This window comes from Gambusia affinis, linkage group LG04, assembly GCF_019740435.1.
Source record: "Gambusia affinis linkage group LG04, SWU_Gaff_1.0, whole genome shotgun sequence".
Taxonomy (NCBI): domain Eukaryota; kingdom Metazoa; phylum Chordata; class Actinopteri; order Cyprinodontiformes; family Poeciliidae; genus Gambusia; species Gambusia affinis.
In genome coordinates, this window is record NC_057871.1 from 32,370,904 (window position 1) to 32,396,771 (window position 25,868).

General features: G+C 42.3%; 1 protein-coding gene and 1 long non-coding RNA gene across 7 annotated transcripts in view; one reads left to right on the forward strand and one right to left on the reverse strand.

Annotated features, from left to right (window-relative positions):
- si:dkeyp-9d4.3 (caskin-1) overlaps nucleotides 1-25,868 on the forward strand; it is a 105,639-nt gene that overhangs the window by 9,328 nt on the left and 70,443 nt on the right. For all 6 annotated transcript variants that reach the window (XM_044114757.1, XM_044114756.1, XM_044114758.1 and 3 more), the window contains exons 2-3: nucleotides 16,478-16,529; nucleotides 18,574-18,671. In XM_044114757.1, coding sequence (XP_043970692.1) covers nucleotides 16,478-16,529; nucleotides 18,574-18,671 — 150 coding nt within the window. The remainder of the gene's footprint in view (nucleotides 1-16,477; nucleotides 16,530-18,573; nucleotides 18,672-25,868) is intronic.
- LOC122829873 lies at nucleotides 16,538-18,221 on the reverse strand. The gene is made up of 3 exons (XR_006370446.1): nucleotides 17,976-18,221; nucleotides 17,329-17,470; nucleotides 16,538-16,847 (listed from the first exon to the last, which is right to left on the reverse strand). It is a non-coding gene; the product is annotated as an uncharacterized LOC122829873 (long non-coding RNA).

Below are 25,868 nucleotides of genomic sequence, written 5' to 3' on the forward strand. Positions count from 1 at the left end.
TTTCAACTGGTATCTAAACCTTTTATGTCAGATTTTCTATAAAGATTTATGTGATCTTGAAATGTTTTGAAAACAGCCCAGACCTTTTACTGGAGTCTGCTCACAGTTTTCCCCAGTGTATTATAAGTCTGGTGGGCTGCCAAGCTTTACTCCTCCTCCTTCCAGGCTAAGTTTCTTGTTTATAAAAAGAAATCGATAGTATATTTTTTTAATACACCAGTAACTAGGCCTGTCATGATAACAAATTTTGCTGAGCGATTAACTCTCAAAAATTATTACGATAAACGATAATATTGTTTGAAGACCTTTTTACACTGATTTCATGGAAATAATATAATAATGCATGTGATTTCCAGCCAAAGATAGATACACTTTATTTTCAAGAAAACATTTAACACTGGAACTTGTTTGAAAAATTATCTAACTTCATTTACTTATGAATTTATTTGAAAGGTTATGTTTTAATATTATTATGTTGTTTGTTGTTTACTTGGCTGCTTTCTCTTGTGGTACATTATTACCTGTTTTTTGGATGTTTGCTTGGGGGTTAGAAACATTTACACATTCCTGTTATTAGCTGCCTGTGAAACTAATTAGTTCCGGTCAGCCTCGTGTCCTTGGAAGGTTCCAGATCATCCTGTAGTAAAGGTCTTTGATCCAGTCTTTGTGTGACTGTGTGAAAAAGCCCAACCTCTTTCCTTGTTGGGGACTGAGAGCCGGCGGAGTTGACCACAGACAGTGTCTGGCTCAGCTTCCCTTTTCTGCAGAAAAGTTATTTGAGTTTTGAAAAGTGGCATGACAACACCAGAACATTACAGGTATTTCATTTATTTGTTTTATTCTCGAGTGTTGATCTTTTTTTTCACAGAATACTTTCTTTTATTTTGATGTCACAGCGTTCCCAGGACAGATGAGAAACATAGTCCCTCCAGTGTGCCCTGTATCTTCCCCTGGGCCTCCTTCACACATCTGGATCTGTGGGTGATTAACAGATTTCTGCAGTACTTGATGGCTGCAGAAGAGGTTATGCAATCATTTGGATCAGTTGTTCTGGAATAAAGGCACATCTAAAACATGCCGAGCAGGGGGGGCCTGAGGATTGGAATTGAGAAGCAGTGCCTTAAATCAAGATTATCAGAGCAAGAATTTAGAGAAACCCCTACTAATTTATAAGTCACGGACTACTTATTCTTTAGCATCCGGTTATACTTCTTTTTGTATCCGTTTTTCTTCTTTTGCTCTTTCCTTTGGTTTGTTGAATTTCCTTCTAATTCAACAAGGCAATTTTGAATTGTTGTTGAAAATCCATCCATCTTTTTCCACTTATCCGGGGTCAGGTCACGGGGATAGCAGCCTAAGAAGGGAGGGCCAGACTTCCCTCTCCGCAACCATTTGACCCAGGTCCTCTGGAGGAATCCTAAGGCGTTCCTGGGTCAGATGACAAACATAGTCCCTCCAGTGTGTCCTGGAACCAGGAGGCATCCCATCCAGATGCTGGAGCCACCTTTGTAAGGGAGAGCCCAGACACTCTACAGTGTGGCTTGTATCCATGACCATGTTCTTTCGGTCATGAGGCAAATCTCATGACCATAGATGAGAATAGGAACGTAGATCAATGGGTAAATCAAGAGCTTCGCTTTTTGACTCAGTTTTCTCGTCACCATGACAGACCGGTCCAGCGCCCGCTTCACTGCAGACATTGTGCCAATCCATCTGTTGATCTCCCGTTCCATTTTTCCCTCACTTGTGAACACAATCCCCAGATGCTAAAGCACCTCCACTTAGGGCAGGACATCCCCCCACCCCCGACCTGGAGAAGGCACTCTACTCTATTCCAGCTCGAGACCATGGCCTTGGATATGGAGGCACTGATCTTCACCTCATCTGCTTTACACTCGGTTGTGAACCACTCCAGTGGAAGATCACGTAGATCACGACCTGATTAAGCCAATAGGACCACATCATCTGCAAAATGCAAAGATGTGATCCTAAGGCCTCCAAAATGGATCGCATCAATACCTTGGCTTTGCCTAGAAAGTCTGTCCATAAAAGTAATGAACAGAATCTGTGGCAAAGAGCAGCCTTGGCGGAAACCAAATCTCACCAGAAACGAGCCTCACTTTCTGCCAGCAATGCAGATCAGACTCTGACACCAGTCATACAGGGACTTAACAGTGACACCCCTATAATTGGAGCACACCCTGTGGTCCCCCTTTTTGAACAGGGGGACCCCAGTCTGCCAATCCAGGGGGTCTTGCCCCGATGTTCATGAAATACTGCAGAGTCGCATCAGCCAACACAACCCTACAACATCCAGTCTTAAGGAAACTCTGGGTGAATCTCATCCACCCCCGTGCCCTGCCACCGAAAAGCTTTTTGACCACCTCGGCGACCTCGTCCCCTGAGATTGGAGAGCCCAACCCAGAGTCCCAAGGCTCAGCTTCCTCAATGGAAGACATGTTGGTGGGATTGAGGAGGTCTTTGAAGTATTCTGCTCACCAGTCCACAATGCCTCGAGTCGAGGTCTGCAGCACACCATCCCCACTGTAAACAGTGTTGGTGCTGTACTGCTTCCCCCTCCTGAGATGCCAGATGGTGGACCAGAAACACTTTGAAGCCGTACGGAAGTCTTTCTCCATGGCCTCTCCAAACTCCTCCCGTGCCAGAGTTATTGCCTCAGCAACCACCCGAGCTGCATGCCGCTTCGCCCACCGGTACCCATAAGCTGCTTTCGGGCCAAAAAGTTCCAATAAGACTCCTTCTTCAGCCTGACAGCATCCCTCACCAAAGGTGTCCACCAACGGGTCTGAGGGTTGCCCCCGTGATGGGCACCGACAACCTTGTGGCCACAGCTCTGATAAGTTGCCTCAACAATGGAGTCATGGAGCATGGTCCATTCAGACTGAATGTCCCCCACGATCCCCGAGAACGTGTTTAAAGTTCTGCTGGTGATGGGAGTTAAAGCTCCATCTCACAGGAGGCTCTGTCAGTTATTCCAGCAGACCCTCACAACACGCCTCGGCCTGCTAGGTCTGACCGGCATCCCCCCTCAAAGGAGCCAACTCACCACCAAGTAGTGGTCAGTGGAGAGTTCCACACCCCCCTTCACCCGAGTGTCCAAAACCTATGAGACGACCACAAAGTCAATCATCAAACCAGGGGGGCGTTCTTCCCAACCACTCCCCTCAAGGTCTCACTGTTATTGCACATTTGAGTGTTGTAGTATCACATCGATCATTCCGGTTGCCTCTTGTTGCTATTGTTTTTAGCGAAAGCTGAAAGAGCTGTAAAAAGATTAAGACACAAAATTTTAAATATCTGTCAGTTATTGATACAATTTTTTATGTGCCGTCCAGTGATTACACGTTATAATCCAGTGATAAGATTTTTTTATTTATTTTTTTATTTTATTTTTCTGTTAATAAAGGACCTTGGCTATCCGCAAAATCAAATCAAACTGTATTTGTATAGCATATTTCAGCATCAAGGCATTTCAAAGTGCTTTACATCAAATCAAACACAAAAACACAATGCAACATAAAATCAACAATCAAAACACAACATCAAGTCAGATTCCATCAATAAATTTGCAATTGATTACTTTTCAAATACAACTCTAAACAAGTGGGTTTTTAGTTGAGATTTAAAGGAAGTCAGTGTTTCAGCTGTTTTACAGTTTTCTGGAAGTTTGTTCCAGATTTTTGGTGCATAGATGCTGAATGCTGCTTCTCCTCGTTTGGTTCTGGTTCTGGGGATGCAGAGCAGAACCAGAACCAGAACCTGAGAGGTTTGGAAGGTTGATACAATAACAGCAGATCTTTATTGTATTGTGGTGCTAAACCATTCAGTGATTTATAAACTAACAACAGTATTTTAAAGTCTATTCTTTGAGCTACAGGGAGCCAGTGGAGGGACTTTAAAACTGGTGTTATGTGCTCTATCTTCCTGGTTTTAGTGAGAACACGAGCAGCAGCATTTTGGATCAGCTGCAGCTGTTTGATTGATTTGTTGGACAGACCTGTGAAGACGCTGTTACAATAATCAATACGACTGAAGATAAACGCATGGATGAGTTTCTCTAGATGTGGCTGAGACATTAGTCCTTTAATCCTGGAAATGTTCTTCAGGTGATAGAGAAAACTTAGCCACTAAAGCTAACACAAAGATGTGTAGCCACCCAGCATTTCAAACTTAAGGACGTTGGACGTTGTTTAATGTACAAAATAGGAAGATGGCGGTTAAAAAGAAGGGAACTGTACTTGTGTCATTGATTGGAATAATTTGTTGGAGGAAAATCATGCTCTCCGGGAGGAAATCTGCCGCTATGGGAACAGGTTGAGATCAGTGGCAGCGATTTGGCACAAGTCAGTGTGTGTGTATGCGTTTGTGTTATACGGAGAATGAAATTATTTTAGGCAACTCTTCCATGAGTTTTATCTAGAAAAATAACACTGTTATAAATTGATTTATTCATAATTATAGTAACCTTAAAATTTTCCACCCTTCCCATCATGTCAGTTTATATTTAACCTGCTAACTGAAGCCTGTGTGTAATTTGTAGATGAGGCATTAAGAGATCGACTGATTTGAGTTTAAATGCAATAATCTTTTTTGATCAAAAGCTGGTGATCATCACACTACTCTGTTTGCCACAAGATGTCACTTCACACTTTATGGTCCATAGCACTGATTTTCTGTGGTTAGAGCTGCCACCTTTCCCAAATGAAAATAAGGGATGCCCACCATGCCTGCAGAAGTGGTACACTTTATTTCAAGGCTATTTTTTGTAAAAACAAAAAATCAATAGTGCAATCTTTTGTAAACAGAGGTGAGTTAGAATGCTTAGGATTGCAATGTGATCAGCTCATGAATAAATGGATTCAAACACATAATAAAAATAGATGCAACACGAATTATTTCTCATTCATTAAACAGGTTTCTGCATTCATCTTAATTTCATATTAAATTAAACCACAAACATCCAACATCTTTTAATCAATCTGATGGGTGCCAGAATTTTTGCGGTCTGTTAGAGCTTTTATTTCAGTTCAAATTCAAAACATGTATTGATCCCAAAAGAATATTCAATAACAACATGATACTTTCTATGGAAGACCAAAACTGACATAATAAGAAGTAAAAGCATGCATATATATTTAGTTTTTTCATGTCCTTACACATGAGTTTCCGTCAAGAAATGTATATATTTTCTTTTTCATTTCCCCTAAACGTGTTTCTGTCAAGAAAAGTAGATGTCTTTGTGTGTCTTTTCCTTATACAAGCCCTCCTTCTTTTGTCATTGTCTTCTCTTCTTTTTCTGTTTCTCCTTTTTTTTGCTTCTCCGTGTGCATCTTTATATTAATGAGGAGATCTTCCTTCTATGTCCAGCTCCTACTGTTGGCCAATAGATCTTTGGAACCAACATCACTGTGTCAGACGTTGTGGGGCATTTACGTCTCGCACAGTCGCTCGGTGTCATCTTTACAGGCCACAGACCAAAACAAACTTTATCCCGGTGTTTTTATTGTGTTACTGACTGCAGTGAAGTTTGTTTCAAGTTGGATATTGGATTTTAATATTAAGTAATATAATGTTTTCTTTAATAGCTTCCATATTGTGTGCCACATTGACTAGAAATCAGTGTCTAATTGTTATATTAAACTTTGTACATGAGGCACACGCATTTTTATTCCATTTGAACTCATTTGTAATTTTTGTTACTTATTTGTTTTAGTTTAAATTTAGTATTTCTCTTCAATGGCTTCTAGGTCATGTGACCTATTTAGTCAAAATATGTGTGAAATTGTTCTACCAGTCCGTACAGATGAGGTACACTCATTTTTATTTGATTTGACACTTTTTATTGACACACAGCTCTACATTACGATGTCACCAGGAGACTCTGAATCCATCCAGTCACTGAATAAATGCTTAGAACAGATATATGTGTAGATGTGCCAAAACTTTCTCCAGCTGAACAGAAACAAAACTGAAGGTAACTTTGGATCTGAAGAGGAATGATCTAGAGTTATAGATCTAGAGTCAATGCACAGCTTCAGGGTTAGGGTAGGGGGTTAAAATACTTTTCTTGAGAAAAACACATATTTAGGGGAAATGAAAAAGAAAATATACATTTCTTGATGGAAACTTATGTGTAAGGACATGGAAAAACTAAATATATATGTATGCTTTTATTTCTTATTATGTCAGTTTTGGTCCTCCATAACATTTGTCCCCTGTGGCCTAAGGTAAACATTAAATTAAGAAAATCAGTTGTGTTCTTCCTTGTGTTGCTGGTCCTGTGGCTCTGTGATGCTTTTATACTGACACAGATATTGAAATTTATCAGCCAGGGGATGGGCTTGTCCTTAGTTTTAATCCAAGACAGAATGGGGAACCTAAATGTGCGCAGTAAACGGCAATGCTACATCCCAGCAGGAAAATTATGTCAGCTTCACAGTTTAAACAGAGACAAACTAGCATCAACCAGCATGAACTTTTTAGCAAATTACAGTGAAAATTAGAGTGTGAAAGCAGGATGAAGGGATGAAGAGCAGATCAAGCCGCAGGGAGAGAGAGAAAAGCTTTTCCGCAGATTATAGAACAGCTACAGATTATGGTCTCCGGATTATGAGGGTTTGACCAGAACAGAAAAAAGAGGCTGAGTCCATTTCGGAGCATTTGTTGGATTTTAACCCGCCTTCAAAAACAATGCTATATATATATATATATATATATATATATATATATATATATATATATATATATATATATATATATATATATATATATATATATATCCTGCCTGTTCCCCAATACTGCATAATTACAACATACAACTGTAAAATAATACAGAAAATAATCTGGTATTATTCATATTCAAATTTTTTATAGTTGTAAATTCACTTCCAAAGACATTCACATCCAACTACACATGGATATTCCCATAAATATTCACACTCCCATACACAAAGTTGCGCTCTTGACACCAGAACCACCCAAGTCCAGTCTCCCCCCAAAATGCAGTAGCACAGAGGGACCAGGAAAAGCTAAGCTGCACAAAATATACAATCATACACATTTATACAATCCTGATTACTGTGTTAGAGACAACCACTCAAATTTACCTCAGATCATCATTCCTATGCTTGTTGAAAATCATCCGTTTGAACTTTTTCTTAAATAAACTTGTATTCAAACATTCCTTCAGTTCATGGCTGAGTTTATTCCAGATCCTTAGACCACTGACTGAAGTGCACATTCTTTTCATGGTTGCTCTGACAGCAACCATGAAGTTATAGGATGATTCCATAACTTTAGAACCATTCTGGCTCTAAAGTTAAGGTTTCCCCTTAATCATAATCCCCCTCTCTATCAGTAAAAAAGAATTCTGTATATTATCTTGTATTTGTATCTAGCTTTATACATCAACAAAACTGTTTGAAATTCCACCAGATTTGGAAGTTTTAAGCAGGAGTTTGTAAATAACTGACGATTGTCACCTCAAACCAGATGTGGGACTGGATTTTATTTCAATGTCTTTTGTGAATTTCAGCTACTCATTTTCAACAGTGAAGAAAGTATCATCGACATCAATATTTCCACTAAATAAGAGACAAAAATAAATAGCATGTTTGATAGAGGGAAAGCCTCTCAGACTCTGAACTCAAAGCAAGATGCCAGAAACTAGTTTTTGTTTTTTTTAAATATTAGACAATTAATTTAATTTCACATAATTATTGCGGTAGAAGCCGTTTGTTTGTTACTTAATATATGTTTGTCCTATTTGAAGCTTGTTATGAACAGTGATGTCAGTAACACGTTAACTTGTAATGCGTTACTGACGTCAGACCACTTTTTTCAGTAACGAGTAATCTAACGCGATGCTATTTCAAATCCAGTAGTCAGATTACAGTTACTTATCAAAAATCACTTTGCGTTACTATCTTCTTTTGTTATTTAATCGTATTTCCTCTACTCGTCTTGTCGAGTGACCGACGTCTCTATGCGACAGAAATGTAAACAATGGAGGGAGATGCGCATTTTGTTGGTGGAAAAACTGGAACTATTTTGAGTTTCTGTCGACAAGTCCGATTATTATAAGCGGCTTTGGGCTTCATTTTTTAAAAGTCGCTTTCAAATTTAATGAGTGGCGGGTTGTGCCTTTTTGGGCTCGTTTTTCAACGTGAAGTTGCTCATTTGGGCTTTGGAATAATCAGAAACTCATAATAAATCCCAGAATTTGTCCGTCATTAAGGGAGTCTTACTCCGTCTCTCCCTGTTCATCATTTCTCAGATGATCCGTCCCGCTGTGTCTTTGTTAATGTCAAGTTAATATATTACCTCTGAATGACGTTGAGCTTCGCGTTGCGCTCCAGAAAACTGCAAACATCGAGACCAATATGAACAGCGCAATAAACGTGAAAACAACCACGAATGAACGTGTCCGTAGTTGCCAATAATTATAATGGCAACTTAACGCCATTCTAATTATTAATATTAAAGCCCACATGCAGAACACAAGAAAGGAGAAGTAGGATCAGTGTTAAATGATTTAATTTAACACTGATCCTACACTGAGAATTATGAGCCGATAATTCTCGCTGATTATCGGCGAGAATCAGGATGGTCTGGTCCAGGGGAAACGACAGTGACGGCAACAATGGTTCACTATGAGAGAAGAGCAGAGTGGTGAGTTCAGGGGTCGTGGGAAGAAAGGAAATCTCTCTGGGAAAACAGGCTGATCTTACTTGTAGTAGATGAACGAAGTCTTGGAGGGGAAACAATGTATGTCCGGGGTCTCGGTTCTTGGTGGGTCCAGGAAAACGGAGGAGTGCGGCGGGGAGCGGACAGGTAGGCTCGGGTGCAGCGGAGAAACGGAGGAGTGGTGCGGCCGCCAGCCGTGGAGTCCAGGAGATAATTGCAAAACAACGGAGAGGTGAGTCTGGGAACTCGGGCAACCTGTGGGTACTTTCCTCGGCGTCACGAGGATGGTTCATAAACCAGGAATTCAACCGGGATCTCATCAAGGGATCACCTAAAAGCAACGGAGCAAACAAAGATAATTACTAGAATGTTCAAGGACAACTAGAAACACAGACGGGCTCAGGGGGCTCAGAGGAAGCGTGACTGGCTAACACTCAGGCGACGCTGGACTGGCGGCCAACTCTTAAGTCTGCGCCGCTGATGAAGATGATCACGAACAGCTGCGGATGATAATGCATCGCACTCCAACCGGAACCTGTCGCCATCTGGTGGTAAAAGGTGATAAGGGCGCACAGAAAATCCCACCACGCAGCCAGAACCCCGGAACATAACAGTACCCCCCGCTCAACAGTCGCCACCTGGCGGCCTAGACAAACTGGAAGGCAACGAGGAATGATAGTCGGAGATAAGGGAAGGGTCTAAGATGGAAGAACCCGAGATCCAGGATCGTTCCTCCGGACCGTAGCCCTCCCAATCGACAAGGTACTACCAGCCGCGACCTCGCCGACGGGAGTCCACGATCCGGCGGACGGTGTAAGCAGGATGACCATCAATGTCACGGGGGGGTGAAGGGGGTTCGGCTGGAGGGCAGAGCGTGCTGGTCTGGACAGGTTTAATCTGGGAAACGTGGAAGGTGGGGTGGACGCGGAGGGAGGCGGGCAGACGGAGACGGGCAGACGGAGACGGGCAGACGGAGACGGACAGCAGACGGATTGATTATGGTTTCAATGGGGAACGGACCAATGTATCGGGGAGAGAGCTTCTTGGAAATGGATTTGAGCGGAATGTCACGTGAAGAAAGCCAACCCTGTTGACCTGGGATGTATATGGGTGCTGGTCTCCTCTTACGGTCAGCCAGGCGCTTATTTCTGTCTGCAGTTTGTCTGCGGTTGAGGTTATGGATAATGGTGTTCCAGACCTTCTGACAACGGCGGATGTGATGACGGACGGAGGTGACTGAAATATCCTTTTCCTCTGAGGAAAGAAGAGGGGGTTGATAACGAATGGAAGCCTCGAACGGGGACATACCGGTAGCTGCCGAGATGTGGCTGTTGTGAGCGTACTCCACCCAAGGGAGGAATTGGGCCCAGTCAGAGGGGTTGGTGGAGGTAAAGCAGCGGAGGGTGGTTTCCAAGTCCTGGTTGAGCCGTTCGGTCTGACCGTTGGTCTGGGGTTGAAAGCCAGAAGAGAGTGAGACAGATGCATTAAGAGCCAAACAGAAACTTTTCCAAACCTGGGAGATGAACTGAGGACCTCGGTCAGAGAGGATGTCTTGTGGGATGCCATGGAGTCGGAAAACGTGTTTGATCAGAAGTTGAGCGGTTTGAAAAGCTGTGGGTAACTTACAGAGAGGAACGAAGTGGCAGGCCTTGGAGAAACGATCGACGATGGAGAGGATGGTGGTCATGCCCTTGGAAGGAGGTAGGCCAGTAACAAAATCTATAGATACGTGAGACCATGGCCGTTTGGGAACGGGGAGAGGTTGCAGAAGGTCAGATGGTGGTTGGTGAGAGGTTTTATTTCTGGAACAGGTGGTGCAGGCTTGAACATACTCACTGACATCTTTATGGACAGAGGGCCACCAAAACTTTCGGTTGACGAGTGCTATGGTACGGCTGATTCCGGGGTGTGCAGAGAATTTGGAGGCATGGATCCAGTGGAGAAAACGGGCTCGGACTGAGACAGGAACGTAGAGCTTGTTGGGTGGACAGGTGTTGGGTGCAGGTTCTGTCAACTGAGCTTGTTTAATGATGTCTTCGATCTCCCAGGTAACGGTGGCGACGGTACAACTGGGAGGGAGAATGGTGGCAGGAGCCTTCTCGGAATCATCAGGTGAGTACAGGCGGGAAAGTGCGTCAGGTTTGATGTTACGGGAACCAGGGCGATATGAGATGGAGAGATTGAATCGAGAGAAAAACAGTGACCAGCGTGACTGACGTGGGTTGAGCCTCCGGGCAGACTGAAGGTAAGACAAGTTCTTGTGATCGGTCCAGACCAGCACCGGATGCTCTGCTCCCTCCAGCCAATGTCTCCATTCTTCCAGGGCTAATTTTATAGCTAATAGCTCCCGATCTCCCACATCATAGTTTCTCTCAGGAGGTGATAATCTGCGGGAAAAAAAGGCACATGGGTGAGTTTTATTGTCGCGAGGAGAGATCTGGGATAAAACTGCACCAACTCCAGTGTCTGAGGCGTCGACTTTGACAATGAACTGTCGGGACGGGTCTGGCTGAATCAGGATGGGTGCGTTGGTGAAGAGGGCCTTGAGGTGTGAGAACGCCGCTTCTGCCTCCGGAGTCCAACTTAAAGGGATCTTGGAAGAGGTTAGTGCAGTTAGTGGTAAAGCTGTCTGACTGTAGTTTCTGATAAAACGGCGGTAAAAGTTCGCAAATCCGAGGAAACGTTGGAGCTGCTTGCGGGTTTCGGGTGTGGGCCACTGCAGTACTGCCTGGATCTTTTCCTCCGTTGGCCGTACCTGTCCGCCCCCTAATATGAAACCCAAGAAGGAAATGGACGGCTTGTGGAACTCACACTTCTCAGCTTTGACAAATAGTTTGTTCTCGAGTAGTCTTTGGAGAACCATGCCAACGTGACGTTTGTGTTTCTCTAGAGTCTGTGAATAAATGAGAATGTCATCCAGGTACACGAAAACAAAGATGTTAAGAAAGTCTCTTAAAACATCGTTTACTAGGGCTTGGAAAAATGCAGGCACATTGGATAAGCCAAATGGCATCACGCAGTACTCGAAATGGCCAGTAGGGGTCTTAAATGCGGTCTTCCACTCGTCACCCTTGCGTATGCGCAGAAGATGGTAGGCATTTCTCAGGTCGAGCTTGGAAAAAACTGTAGCACCATGCACTGGTTCGAAGGCCGATGATAATAATGGCAGGGGATACTTATTCTTAACTGTAATATTGTTTAACTCTCTATAGTCTATGCAGGGTCTCAGGGATCCATCTTTCTTCCCTACAAAAAAAAATCCAGCTCCCAGAGGGGAAGATGAGGTGCGGATTATACCGGCTGCCAAGGACTCTTTTATATATTTTTCCATAGTTTCTCTTTCAGGTCGAGAAATATTGTATAAGCGACTGGTGGGTAACGGAGCACCCGGCAGGAGATCTATGGAACAATCATATGGACGGTGAGGAGGGAGAGAAAGAGCCTTGGACTTACTGAACACAGGAGCGAGATCGTGGTATTCAGAGGGGATTGTGGAGAGATCGACCGGGTCCGCCTCCTGAGGCTCAGCCGGTGGAGGACCTGGGGGAACAGCTGAGCGGAGACAAGATGAGTGACATGAAGTGGACCAGGATTCTAGGTGTTTTTCGGTCCAGTTTATTTGTGGGTTGTGAAGTTGTAACCAGTGGAAACCTAAAATTATGGGGGAATTGGCTGATGAAAATACAAAAAATGAAATAAACGCACTGTGGTTACCAGAAATGATGAGGTGGAGTGGTTTGGTTTTATGTGTGATGTGTGGCAGCGTTTTTCCATCTAATGCAGTGACTCGCAGTGGAACAAGTAGTGGTTCGGTCTCTATTCTCATTTGTTTAACCAGGGCGTCGTCGATCAAATCTTGCTCGCAACCAGAGTCGACTAGGGCGGATAAAGAAAATGACTGAGTCTGAATCAAAATGGTTGCGGGCAACAGTAAGCGAGGAGAGTCTCTTTCGCTGGGATGGTCCGCCAACCTCCTCGCCGTTACTGGCGGACCGGGAGGTTTAAACGAACCGGACAGTTGGCCAGAAAATGACCCAGGGAACCACAATAAATACAAAGTTGGGCTGAAATGCGCCGCTGGCGCTCTTCAGGAGTCAGGCGAGTTCGACCTAACTGCATGGGATCGGGTTCCTGAGAGGCTCGGGGCGGAGAAACTGCCGAGGGGGAAGCGGAGCCACCGAGGTGTCTAAATGGTTGGCTCCTACGACCCCAATCTCTCCTTCGGGACCGGATTCTGTGATCCAGTTGGATGGTCTGGCTAATTAATTCCTCTAGGGTCCTAGGTTCTTCAAAAGTAGCCAGCTCTTCCTTAATGTTTTCATTTAACGTGTTATAATATGCGCTCTTAAGCGTGGCTGGGTTCCAGCCTGTCGCTGCAGCCTTGATGCAGAAATCAACGGAAAATTTCGCCACAGTTCTATTTCCTTGTTTAATATTCCACAACTCTCTGGAATTAAATGACTGGTCAGCATCTTGACAAAACACCTGTCTGAACTCTTTTATAAATTCATCAAATGAACAGCCATAGCGTGCTGGATCTGGGAAACGAGCTTCGGCCCATAACAAAGCTTGTCCCGACAACGAGGACAGGACGTATGCGATCTTGGAGGTGTCGTAAGGGAAGCTTCTTGGGGAGTGATTGAACATTATCGAGCATTGAAGGAGAAAACCATTACATTTTCTCCGGTCACCTGTGAATCTTTCGGGTGTAGGTGGACGGATCTCAGAAAACGTGGATTGGACCTCCGGAGCTGGGTTTGAAGCTAGAGCTGAGTCAGAAGCTGGAGCTGGGTCTGAAACTGGAGCGGGATCTGGAGGAGAGGTTTGAGGGGCTGAACCTCGAAGGAAACGGGTTAATTCAGACAGTTGTTGGTTAGTTTCAGTTTGGATTCTACTTAACTCTCTTAATGCGTTTTCATGAGTTTGCAATATAGATTGTTGTTCGGCTAAGACTCTCCGGATTGCGTCTGCTGGGCTGATTTGTTGGCCTGAGTGTTCTGTCATGATGGGTTCAGTTTTTAACAAGCCCACATGCAGAACACAAGACAGGAGAGGTAGGATCAGTGTTAAATGATTTAATAATGATCACACAATTATCGGCGAGAATCAGGATGGTCTGGTCCAGGGGAAACGACAGTGACGGCAACAATGGTTCACTATGAGGGAAGAACAGAGTGGTGAGTTCAGGGGTCGTGGGAAGAATGGAAATCTCTCTGGGAAAACAGGCTGATCTTACTTGTAGTAGATGAACGGAGTCTTGGAGGGGAAACAATGTATGTCCGGGGTCTCGGTTCTTGGTGGGTCCAGGAAAAACGGAGGAGTGCGGCGGGGAGCGGACAGGTAGGCTCGGGTGCAGCGGAGAAACGGAGGAGTGGTACAGCCGCCAGCCGTGGAGTCCAGGAGATAATTGCAAAACAACGGAGAGGTGAGTCTGGGAACTCGGGCAACCTGTGGGTACTTTCCACGGCGTCACGAGGATGGTTCATAAACCAGGAATTCAACCGAGATCTCATCAAGGGATCACCTAAAAGCAACGGAGCAAACAAAGATAATTACTAGAATGTTCAAGGACAACTAGAAACACAGAGACGGGCTCAGGGGGCTCAGAGGTACCGTGACTGGCTAACACTCAGGCGACGCTGGACTGGCGGCCAACTCCTTAAGTCTGCGCCGCTGATGAAGATGATCACGAACAGCTGCGGATGATAATGCACCGCACTCCAACCGGAACCTGTCGCCATCTGGTGGTAAAAGGTGATAAGGGCGCACAGGAAATCCCACCACGCAGCCAGAACCCCGGAACATAACAAAGTGTCACAAATCTGTGCAGCCATCTGAGCTGTGGAGCTGCAGGAGGAGCTCTGTGCCTTTGACACCAAACGTAGGGCCGTAACACAGAACCTGGAGGCTGGGTTACGGCCTCCAGGTTCCCTTTAAACTAATAAGGGTTTAAAATCCTTATTAGTTTTCCAGACAACAGTGGACCACACAAATTACTCACGTTTTTTATTTTTTTGCACAATCTCCTCTTCAGTTCAACCTTATCAGTGGAGACACATTGTTGATGTTACCATTATAAAATAGCTGACAATTAAGTATTGGCAAAGATCAATGTGATTTTCACAGGAGGCTGAGCGTTGTTGTTAGCAGCTGCTGAAAGTAACTAAAAAGTTACTTTTAATGTAACTTAGTTACTTTCCAAATCAAGTAGTCAGTAATATAACTAAGTTACTTTTTCAAGGAGTAATCAGTAGTCCGATTAAAGTTACTTTTTCAAAGTAACTATGCCATCACTGGTTATGAATGACATACTCTCAAATGAACGAGATAATTAGGTCAAGTCTGTCGTTTATTGAACGTTCAGAAACTGCAGTGGCTGTAATGAGCCACAGCAAAGGTAAACAAAGGTAAAACAACCCGAACAGGTGATCAACTCTAAACCACTCCTACCTTTTTACTCTCTCTCTCTCTCTCTCTCTCTCTCTCTCTCCCTTTGTCGTCTAAACACACCGTTGCCGTGGCAACCGCCTGTTAAATAACTCAGATAAAAGGTAAGATAATATTATGCCATGGGTTTGTTGAGACCATATCTAAGAAGAAATATATCTTACAGACGATAGCAGTAAGAAGCTCTGCTGACCAAAACAAGGAGGCTTGAATGTATTACTCCGGTTTTGCGCTCCCTTCACTGGCTCCCTGTTGCTTTTAGAGTAAAATTTAAGGTTTTATTGATTATTTTTAAGTGTTTAAACTCCATGGGCCCTTCTTAATTCAGTGAGCTCTTGCAGCCCTACACTCCACCCAGAGCCCTAAAGTCAACTAACCAGCTTTGATTGTCTGTCCCTAAAGCTAGGCTAAAAACTAGAGGGGGCAGAGCCTTCTCTGTGGCGGCACTCGGACTGTGGAACAGTCTTCCACTGTCTGTTAAGCTTTCTCAGTCAGCAGGTCAGTTTAAGTCCAGCCTGAAAACCCATCTATTCTCCCTGGCCTTCAGATCAGTTAAAGAGAAAAAGTAAAGGACGAAAGATAATTGTTGCAGTTAAATTTAAAAAATGTTTTTTTTATTCATGCTATTAGCTTTTAGTATATTGACAATTTAATATTTGTCTTAGTTCTCCATCTATCCATCCATCCATTTTCTAACACCCTTGTCCCTAGTGGGGTCAGGAGGTGCTGCAGTCTCCAGCGAACATTTCAGGCGAGAGGCGGGGTCACCCTGGAAGGTCACCAGTCTGTCGCAGGGCACTTATTAGTTTTACTAAACTTCATTTTATTTCTCTTTTCTTTTATTATTTATCTCCCTGTGATGTTGTTTGTTGGGAACCACTTTGGTCAGCTGAGGCTGTTGTAAATCTGCTATACACATAAAATTTGACTTGACTAGATATCCATAAAATAATTGTCTGTTTATTTCTATATTCATTTTGCAATCCCTTTGCAATCCATAATGTCCCTGACTATTTATTTCTTTAAAACTCAAAGTGTAATGGACTTTAAACCAAGGAGTCTACATAAAAGTCATCAAATTTACTCAAAATATATTTGATCAGGTATAAAATCCTACCCCTAACCTGAAACTATTATTTTACAGTACATTTAAAAGAAACCATTATCTTGCCAAAGGCAAAGCTATTGCTTTAATGTTTTCAGACAAAGAACTGTTCATTTAGTATAAACATGAAGCAGTCAAAAGGCTTCATCTTGCACAGAATTAAGGTTTAAATTTAAACAGTTTTCTCAATTCTTTTTAACACTTTTTTTCCTCTTTTAGAGCTACTTGGAGCAACAAAGAGGGTTAATGTCAACATCCAGGATGCAGATGGGTGAGAACCAACAGCTCCTTTCTCCCCCTCCTGTTATCATTGCTCCCTTTTTTTTACATAGATGAATTTTCAGAGAGAAAGAGAAATTGAAAGAGAGCACATACAGTGAGTCACAGCAAAGACTCTGCCAATAGTTTTGTCGAGAACACCAACAGAGTTAAACACTGAACGACAGTGGATCATCTTTAGAGGGATAAAGTTGTTGGCAGCACTTGCTCAGTCCATGTCCTCCACACACACACACACACGCCCACGCCCACACACACGCACACAAGAAAGTATCGCAGCTGCATAGAAACTCCAGGCCAGATGTAATGTCTATAAAGAGAAAAAACACAGAGGGAGAACATCAAAATAAAAAATTGGAATAACAGCAAATATTTCAAATTTTATTGGAGAGTCATATGAGAATTTAATAGAGAGAGGAAGAGCAGTCAGTTTGTCCATCAGCAGCCTGAGCCTGTAGCAACGTAACCACAGCAATGACTCAGAGCCACTGAGCCACTCTAACTATAAACTTGATCAAAAAGTTCTAAGCCTTTTTTCCTATCTTATCCTTTATAAGATAGGAAAGGGGCTCAAGGCTGGTGCAGGGGTAGAGCGTGTGACTCATGTATGTGGCCTCAGTCTGAGGCTCAAGTTCCGGCCCACTGACCGTTGTCTTTCCCCTGTCTCACAACACTTTCCTGGTGTTTCACTAGCAAATAAAGGCTACTAGAGCCAAAAGAACTCTTTAAAAAAATAAAAGTTGACAGGAAAGAAAATGATACATTGTAGTTAAAATGTAGCCTTAGCCTACATTTGTACAACCCTTATGTTGTACAAAGGGTTCAGAGGTCAGGGTTGATGAGAAGGTGGATGAAGCTAAATACAGGACAATCCTGGAAGAAATCCTGTCGGAGGTGCAGAAGACTTGAGCCACCCAGAAACTCAACAACGACCTGAAACAGACAGAGTTACAGTGAAATACTATTCAACACAGCATATAATGATTTAGATTGGCTCTGTTAATGTCCCAATGTATTCCATCCAGTCTGGCTGGGATGAAACAATTTTGCAAAGAAGTCTGGGTAAAAATGTCAGTTTCTAGACGTTGCTAGAGCCTTACCTCAAAATACACACAACTGTAAGTCTATCGACGGTGGAGTATTGATTGTTTAAAGGGTACAGTTAAATTTGGAGAAGACTGTATGTAGATCAGAACCAGTGATAGCACCCAGACTCTGAAGCATTCAGCTCTGACAGATGGAGACGACCAGTAACAAAGGCTAACGTCAAAATGTTTAGATGTATCCACTGCTATTAGTGTGATGTAGCCTAATAAGGAACTCTGTACAGTTAGCAGTGTACTCACTGCTAACTGGGATGTGACTCCCAGGTGCAGGTTCTCATTTTTCTGTGGAAATGGAATGCAGCAAAAATGAAGGAAGAGAGAAAACTGCTTACCTTGGTTCAACTTCCTGTGACTGACTCGTGAAGAAAAACCTCCTCCACTTAAATCTGTGTTTGTCTAAATGAAACCATAAAGATGGTCAATAATCAATGGATAAAGGCAGATGTGCAGTGTTGCCAAGTCTTAATTTGGCTGTACTGCTTCATGTTTCATCTAGATGTGTGCACATGCTTGGCTTGTAACCATGTTCCATTTTGCTCCATCAAATAACAAGAATCCTTTTATTATGTTGGTGGAAATCAGATAATTGGGCTCAGCTCCCTGTTTAATGACTGATGATTGGTTGATTTGACTCCAGGGGCTGGCTCTTAGATGCACAGGGGATCCATACACACACACACACACACGCACACACACGCATAGATGGCCTGTGTGTTCTCTCCACTCCAGGATAGCAAGATTGCTTATTAATGGAAGTAGGTCACCCCGCCCCTCTGCCCCCTGCCTGCCTCACCCCTCCCATCTTCCACATAGAGCTGAAGGCGGAGTAGCTGTACAAGGGAGATTAATTCAGCAAAGTTCTACTCAGAGCTCATGCTGATGTGTAGACGTGAATATTTATTTTCACTCTTAATCTGTCTCTGTTGGAAGGTTGTCTCCGCTGCACCACGCTGCTCTTAGTGGGAACAAGGAGCTGATCTCTCTGCTGTTGGAGGCTCAGGCAGCAGTGGATATCAAAGATCATAAAGGTAAAAACTCTCACAGATCTAAGGGTTCACACAAAGTACACACAAAGCTCTCCACCCCCCACCTAAAAGAGTAACTAAACATAATATTTAAAATCTGAAAAAACACTAGAGTCCTGTGTGAGTTTGTTGAAAATGCAGTCATTTGTTTTTGTCGTGTGTGAGAGGACAGCGACAGATTTATTTGTAGAGTAAATAATGGAAAACAGAGGATAAAAGCTTCATGGCTACATAACAGAGAGCCAAATGGCATCAGAGCAGGAAAAATATCTCCAGCCAACATTGGTGGATTCTGACGGAAGAAAAGAGGAAATCTCAGGGCAGATGGGAGCTATAATCCCTGCAGGATGTGGGCCTAGTCTCTCTGCACTCAGTCAGTGGTGCCCCTCCTCCACCTTCTACACACAGAGATACACCTGGTAGGGTATGTGCCACACGGCCCTGCCTCCTCAGCTGGAGTTTTTCTGTTCCAGACGTGTCGGGGAATCGCTCCTCATTACAGACTCATTGATTGGATCAGATGGGAGACCCTGGATGTGTCGCTCCAGTTCCAGCTGAATACTCTGCCAACATTGCGTGACATTATTTCCAAAACACTAAAGTCAATATTTAAGGTGGTTTTGCAATGTGTTGACACAATTTCTGAATGCTTCACTTCCTGGTCCTTTCAGTGCTTTTCTTTTCCAGTCAGATGATCAGAGTGTAAGCTGGATTGTTTTTTTTACACCTTTAATCCTTCCTCTGTATTATGATTTTACGGCTTGCCTGATATGCTTTAACATCATTATATATAGATATAGGGCTTTTTAAAAAGTTCTTATAGATTTATATTTTCATTACTTTCCATTGCTATAATAACTTAGTACAAAAAAATAATAAAGCACCAAAAACAACAATAATTTACATAATCTTTGTTACAACACACTCCACACTCACTGCCAAGCCAGGAAGAGTTGTTAAAAACCTTTAAAGGGGCAGTATCATATTTAATCAACTTTTCTTTTAGCATTGCATCATCTTATAATGTTATTCTCTCATCAAAATCACACCTGGAGTTTTGCCTTGATTCTTTCATGGATATTTGAGAAATCCTTTAATCTCCATGGCAACCATTCAGCTTTGCAAAACACCTGGCTGAACCTAACTCTGCCTTTGAGATGCAGCTCGTCCTTGGAGCTGCAGTGGCCAAGTTTCTAAGCTTCTGCCTCCCAGAGCAGGCACCGATGACATCACAGTAATTGGTCCTATCCAGAATGGGGTTAGGTCTGCACACAGACAGCACCAAAGAGTGAAGCTGATGGTGGACTGGTGAAGAACACACACCGCACTCTTCCACCACCATCATCATCATCACCAACAACTAGGTCTGCAGAGAGGGTCTTCATTCAGGACTTGTACAGGACTAGAGTCAGGTTCAGTTTGCAAAAAACATCCCTTGTTTCTCTACACAGTCTGAGTAGTCAACTTCTCTACTGGGAGACTAAATAAGTACATTTGCTCTAGGCCTTGCCTGTCTTTAAAAAAGGAATAAAAAGTGTGTAAATCCAAATCAATATACGGTACACATTGTTATTTGTTATTGTTTTATTTCCCTTAAAGTTGATATATTTCTACCTCATAATGCACACTGTGTGTACAGGATGCAAAGTCAAATTTCTCGCTTGCACACACAAACTTGTCCAATGAAGCTGATTCTGATTCTGAAATCACAGATTTTGGGTTTGAGTAGGCAATGGCAGAAGTTTGATTTCCATCTGAAGAACCATTTCTGCATTGAATTGTTTTGAGTTACTATCTTGTTAAAATATTACATCAAGCTCTCTATCAAAGACCACAAGGTTTTCCTCTTACAAGCTTCCCCAGGGCCTGGGGAGACGTAACGTCATACGTAACAGTAGGAATAATGTGATTTTTCACCCATTGTACCGACGAGCCCAATCCTGCAGCCCGCAGTCAAGAACCACACATTTAACCAACATTGTCATTTGTACCTATAAATCTTCTTTACCTGATTTCTTAGTCTGCTGACGTGTTCTGTGTGTGGGTCAAGCTCTTAGCCCCCAACATGACAAAACAACCAATTGAAAAAATGATTACAGGTTCAAGATGAGTTTCTTAAAACATATTATAATTATATTAAGCCAACATATTCTTGAAAAAAGTGATTTTGCCAGTTAACAGATTCTTGCTTATCTTCACTGATCCCGTGTTTCTTCTGGGATTTGCCTTTGAGCTTCATTTCCTAAACAAAAAAGTAGCAAAAAATGAGAAAATGAGGCAAGCTGTTATTTTCCCAGAAGGGCTTCTGAAGTAATCTTTGAACTTCATTTTCCAAAGATCACATTAAAGTGATCAGATCTCTAAAGGACAAGGGACTATTTAGGACTCATATGGGAATATAATAACATGACTGTCACAACTTTAGTGTTACTATGTGAAAAATGGACAATAATGATACAATAATATATTATTCTGACAAGCTGGAGATCTCCTAGTCCCACTAGTAAACCGTGCTTCATTGTGATATTGCTATTTTTCTACCTCTACCATATACACATCCATAAACACAAACTGGAAAAGAAAGAACCCAGTAATGTTTTTTTCACCTCAGGCATCTGGTACCAATCATCAACACGGTAGTTCTGATGATGTCACATGTATAATGAGTCCACAATATCGTGAAATTGTAAGTCATACTTTTATTTGTCTGTCTCGGTTAGCTGTTTTCCTGTCCTTTTATAAGTGTTTTCTCTGTTTAATTGCTCTATTGTTTTATTCTTTTTTTTGTCAGTTTCTGTAAGGTGCAGTTAATAGGAACGTTCTGTCGTTGATCCTCACTGTTCTCAGGAAGGAGAAATGTCACTTTGTCTGAAGTAATACTCGAATACTGTGACACTCTATTAAAACAATAATAGAGTTCTTGCTAAAATAGGTTTCACATTTTCTCTAAAGTGTACCTATTGTTTTATTGTGCTAATTTCCATAAGCATAATGTCTGTAAAAGTTTAATATATAGACAGTTTGTCTACTGGCAATGTCACAGAGGACATTGCCAGTTATAATCATACAGGAAGTCTAAAGCATTCAACCTATTTTGTCCTAAAACATGGATAAGTTTGAAAATGTTGACAGACTTATGGAAAGAGATTGGAATTGAGGTAAATACACCTACTGTCATGCCAAAGTATTCACTTCTGAGGTACATGTAGGGTTTGAGCCACGAGTGTAACTTTGTGTTGCCAGTTTGTGGGGAGAAGGAGGAGCGCCGGGGGGGTTAGTGCTAAGAATAAAGCCAAACCTTACATGTGAATGCCAGACAGTCTTATTCAATAAATTAGGATATATGTCCTGAAAATAACCTTTTAGCAGGTATTAAACCTACTACAAAATATAAATATGTTAAAACAAACGTCATCTAATTAATCTACATGATCTCTTTCACTTGGTGATGGAACTGCTGACAAAGGAACTTTTCACTCATATTCAAATTTATGGAATGATATACAATGTATTTGCTGAATGCTTGCCTACAGTTGAAAACACTTTCATAATTCAGTAATATTTTTTGTGACGAATTATCGCATAGTTGCCTTTTATTGTCTGATTTTATCCAGTGCTAAAAACATCAACAACATGAGATTCTGCAGCACTCAAAATGTTATTAAACATTTCAAAAGCAGAATGAGTAACTTCTGTGTAAACCTAATGAATCCTTGTCAATACAAACTTCGTATTTTTCAATTATGTGATTCTGACTCCACAGAATCAGAATCACATAATTCTGTTTCAGTTGGCAAAACCTTTTGTCCTGCTGACTTACTCATAGCAGATGAGATATGATATGCCTTTAATATAGCAAATATTAACGATGCAAAACTTTCTTGGGTTTGCTTGGAGTAGTTGGTAAGTAGAGTTATTACTGGATTGTATAAAATGTGGCTTAAAGCTGAGGTGCTGATGTTTGGATATGTAAAATATATATTCTCTCTACATATAAATAAAAACTAGTTTGGTTTCTGTCAGTTCTGTAAAGATACAAGACAGAACAAAACAAATTCCTCTTATATTGCCCAATAATTTCATTTTACTTGTAGGAGTCATGATTTAAAATGTAACAAACTTTGACTCCCAAGCTTTATGAAATATTTCATCCTATTTGATGATTGCTCTGAATTATTGCCACGTTCTATGAACAAATGATGCAATTTGTCCAGGAAAAACGTAGAAAAATTGGTGACCGGGTTAGTCTTTTCTTAGTCGGTGAGCTTAACGTCACACTGATTGCCATGGCAACCAATAAACAGCCTCGGGAGCGCAGAGCAGAGATTAGTTCAAGTGCATCAGGAATTAACATTAAAAAACCCACAAAAACATTTCCCACACAATAAAAGTAAAACCACCAAACAGAACATTCTGTTGGTTGCAGATTTATGTTTTAAATTTTTTACTTTGTGATCATTAGGAAGCGAACACTCGAGGTGGTTGATTAGCTAATTTAAAGACCTGTTTATGACAGAGACAAAATCCATGTGGGTCGCCTTGTTTTGGTGCTAATTCAACCGAAATACTCCGAACTGTGCAGCAAGAGTATAGAGTTAAGGTGATAAAAGTTAAGCTAGCATAGTTAATCAACTGTCCACTTTCTTTACTTCTGTACACACAGTACAACCATTATTGTCTTCTAACCTCACCTTCGCCCCTTCACAATAAGAGCACACATTAGGGTGTGAAATATATACATTGTATATGCCACACAGCCCCCCCCCCCCCACCCTGAACACACAGAATGTCACAAACACAAAAACACACAACATGTGAAACAACATCACAAGTACATAAAAGCTTATTGTGGTCACTGGCTCTTTTTTGGGCTGTTTAAGGCATCTTCCTAAGAGTAAGATAATTTTACAAAGTAGAAAAGTTCTTAACTGAGCGCTTATACACCCAGGAAATTGCAAAGTAAGAGTACTAGTACTGAGAGCGCAGGACGCCTTATGCTGCCGCCATCTCGGTGGTTCCCCTCTGTTGTTTTTTGAATTGAAGCGGTACTCTGAAACTTTATGGTGTACCAGAGGCTGTTTTAAGAGAAGACGTTAAAAAGGAAACCATCAGGGCGTGCCGTGGTGGCGTAGGGGATAACGCGACCCATATTTGGAGGCCTTTAGTCCTCGACGCTGCCGGCGCGGGTTTGCCGCATGTCTTACCCCCTCTCCTCCCCTTTCCTGTCAGCCTGCTTGTGTACAGTGGGGCAAAAAAGTATTTAGTCAGCCACCAATAGTGCAAGTTCTCCCACTTAAAAAGATGAGAGAGGCCTGTAATTTTCATCATAGATATACCTCAACTATGAGAGACAAAAGGAGAAAAAAAATCCAGAAAATCACATTGTCTGATTTTTAAAGAATTTATTTACAAAATATGGTGGAAAATAAGTATTTGGTCAGTTACAAAAGTTCATCTCAATACTTTGTTATTTAGCCTTTGTTGGCAATGACAGAGATCAAATGTTTTCTGTAAGTCTTCACAAGGTTTTCACACACTGTTGCTGGTATTTTGGCCCATTCCTCCATGCAGATCTCCTCTAGAGCAGTGATGTTCTGGGGCTGTTGCTGGGCAACACGGACTTTCAACTCCCTCCAAAGATTTTCTATGGGGTTGAGATCTGGAGACTGGCTAGGCCACTCCAGGACCTTGAAATGCTTCTTACGAAGCCACTCTTTCGTTACCTGGGCGGTGTGTTTGGGATCATTGTCATGCTGAAAGACCCAGCCACGTTTCATCTTCAATGCCCTTGCTGATGGACGGAGGTTTTCACTCAAAATTTGACGATACATGGCCCCATTCATTCTTTCCTTCACACGGATCAGTCGTCCTGGTCCCTTAGCAGAAAAACAGCCCCCGAGCATGATGTTTCCACCCCCATGCTTCACAGTAGGTATGGTGTTCTTTGGATGCAACTCAGCATTCTCTCTCCTCCAAACACGACGAGTAGAGTTTTTACCAAAAAGTTCTAATTTGGTTTCATCTGACCATATGATATTCTCCCAGTCATCTTCTGGATCATCCAAATGCTCTCTAGCAAACTTGAGACGGGCCTTGACATGTACTGGCTTAAGCAGGGGAACACGTCTGGCACTGCAGGATTTGAGTCCCTGGCGGCGTAGTGTGTTACTGATGGTAGCCTTTGTTACTTTGGTCCCAGCTCTCTGCAGGTCATTCACCAGGTTCCCCCGTGTGGTTCTGGGATTTTTGCTCACCGTTCTTGTGATCATTTTGACCCCACGGGGTGAGATCTTGAATGGAGCCCCAGATCGAGGGAGATTATCAGTGGTCTTGTATGTGTTCCATTTTCTAATAATTGATCCCACAGTTGATTTCTTCACACCAAGCTGTTTACCTATTGCAGATTCAGACTTCCCAGCCTGGTGCAGGTCTATAATTTTGTTTCGGTTGTCCTTTGACAGCTCTCTAGTTTTGGCCATGTTGGAGTTTAGAGTGTGACTGTTTGAGGTTGTGGACAGGTGTCTTTTATACTGATAACGGGTTCAAACAGGTGCTATTAATACAGGTAACAAGTGGAGGACAGAGGAGCCTCTTACAGAAGAAGTTACAGGCCTGTGAGAGCCAGAAATCTTGCTTGTTTGTAGCTGACCAAATACTTATTATCCACCATATTTTGCAAATAAATTCTTTAAAATTCAGACAATGTGATTTTCTGGATTTTTTTTCTCCTTTTGTCTCTCATAGTTGAGGTATATCTATGATGAAAATTACAGGCCTCTCTCATCTTTTTAAGTGGGAGAACTTGCACTATTGGTGGCTGACTAAATACTTTTTTGCCCCACTGTATAAAGGGACACTAGAGCCCTGGAGAGGTAAAAAAAAAAAAAAGGAAACCATCAGGATCTGTCAAGCCATATTTCCAAAAGGAACACATAAGCTTGCTGATGTGGTTGATATTGTTCACCGCTTAGGGAAAATGAAAGAGAATAACAGGCCAAGAGGAATCATCCTCCAGTTCTCTTCCCAAACGTATCGGGATAACGGTCTGAAAAGCAACTCCTTCCTGAAGGAGGTTAGGGTTAGGGCTTCACAGAGGATCTTTGTCCAGCGGATCAGAGTGGGACATTGGAAAAGAGGGGAAGATTTGGCTGCTCTACACGTTGCTGTCCGAGCCTACATGAATGGTAAAGAGGTTGGCCT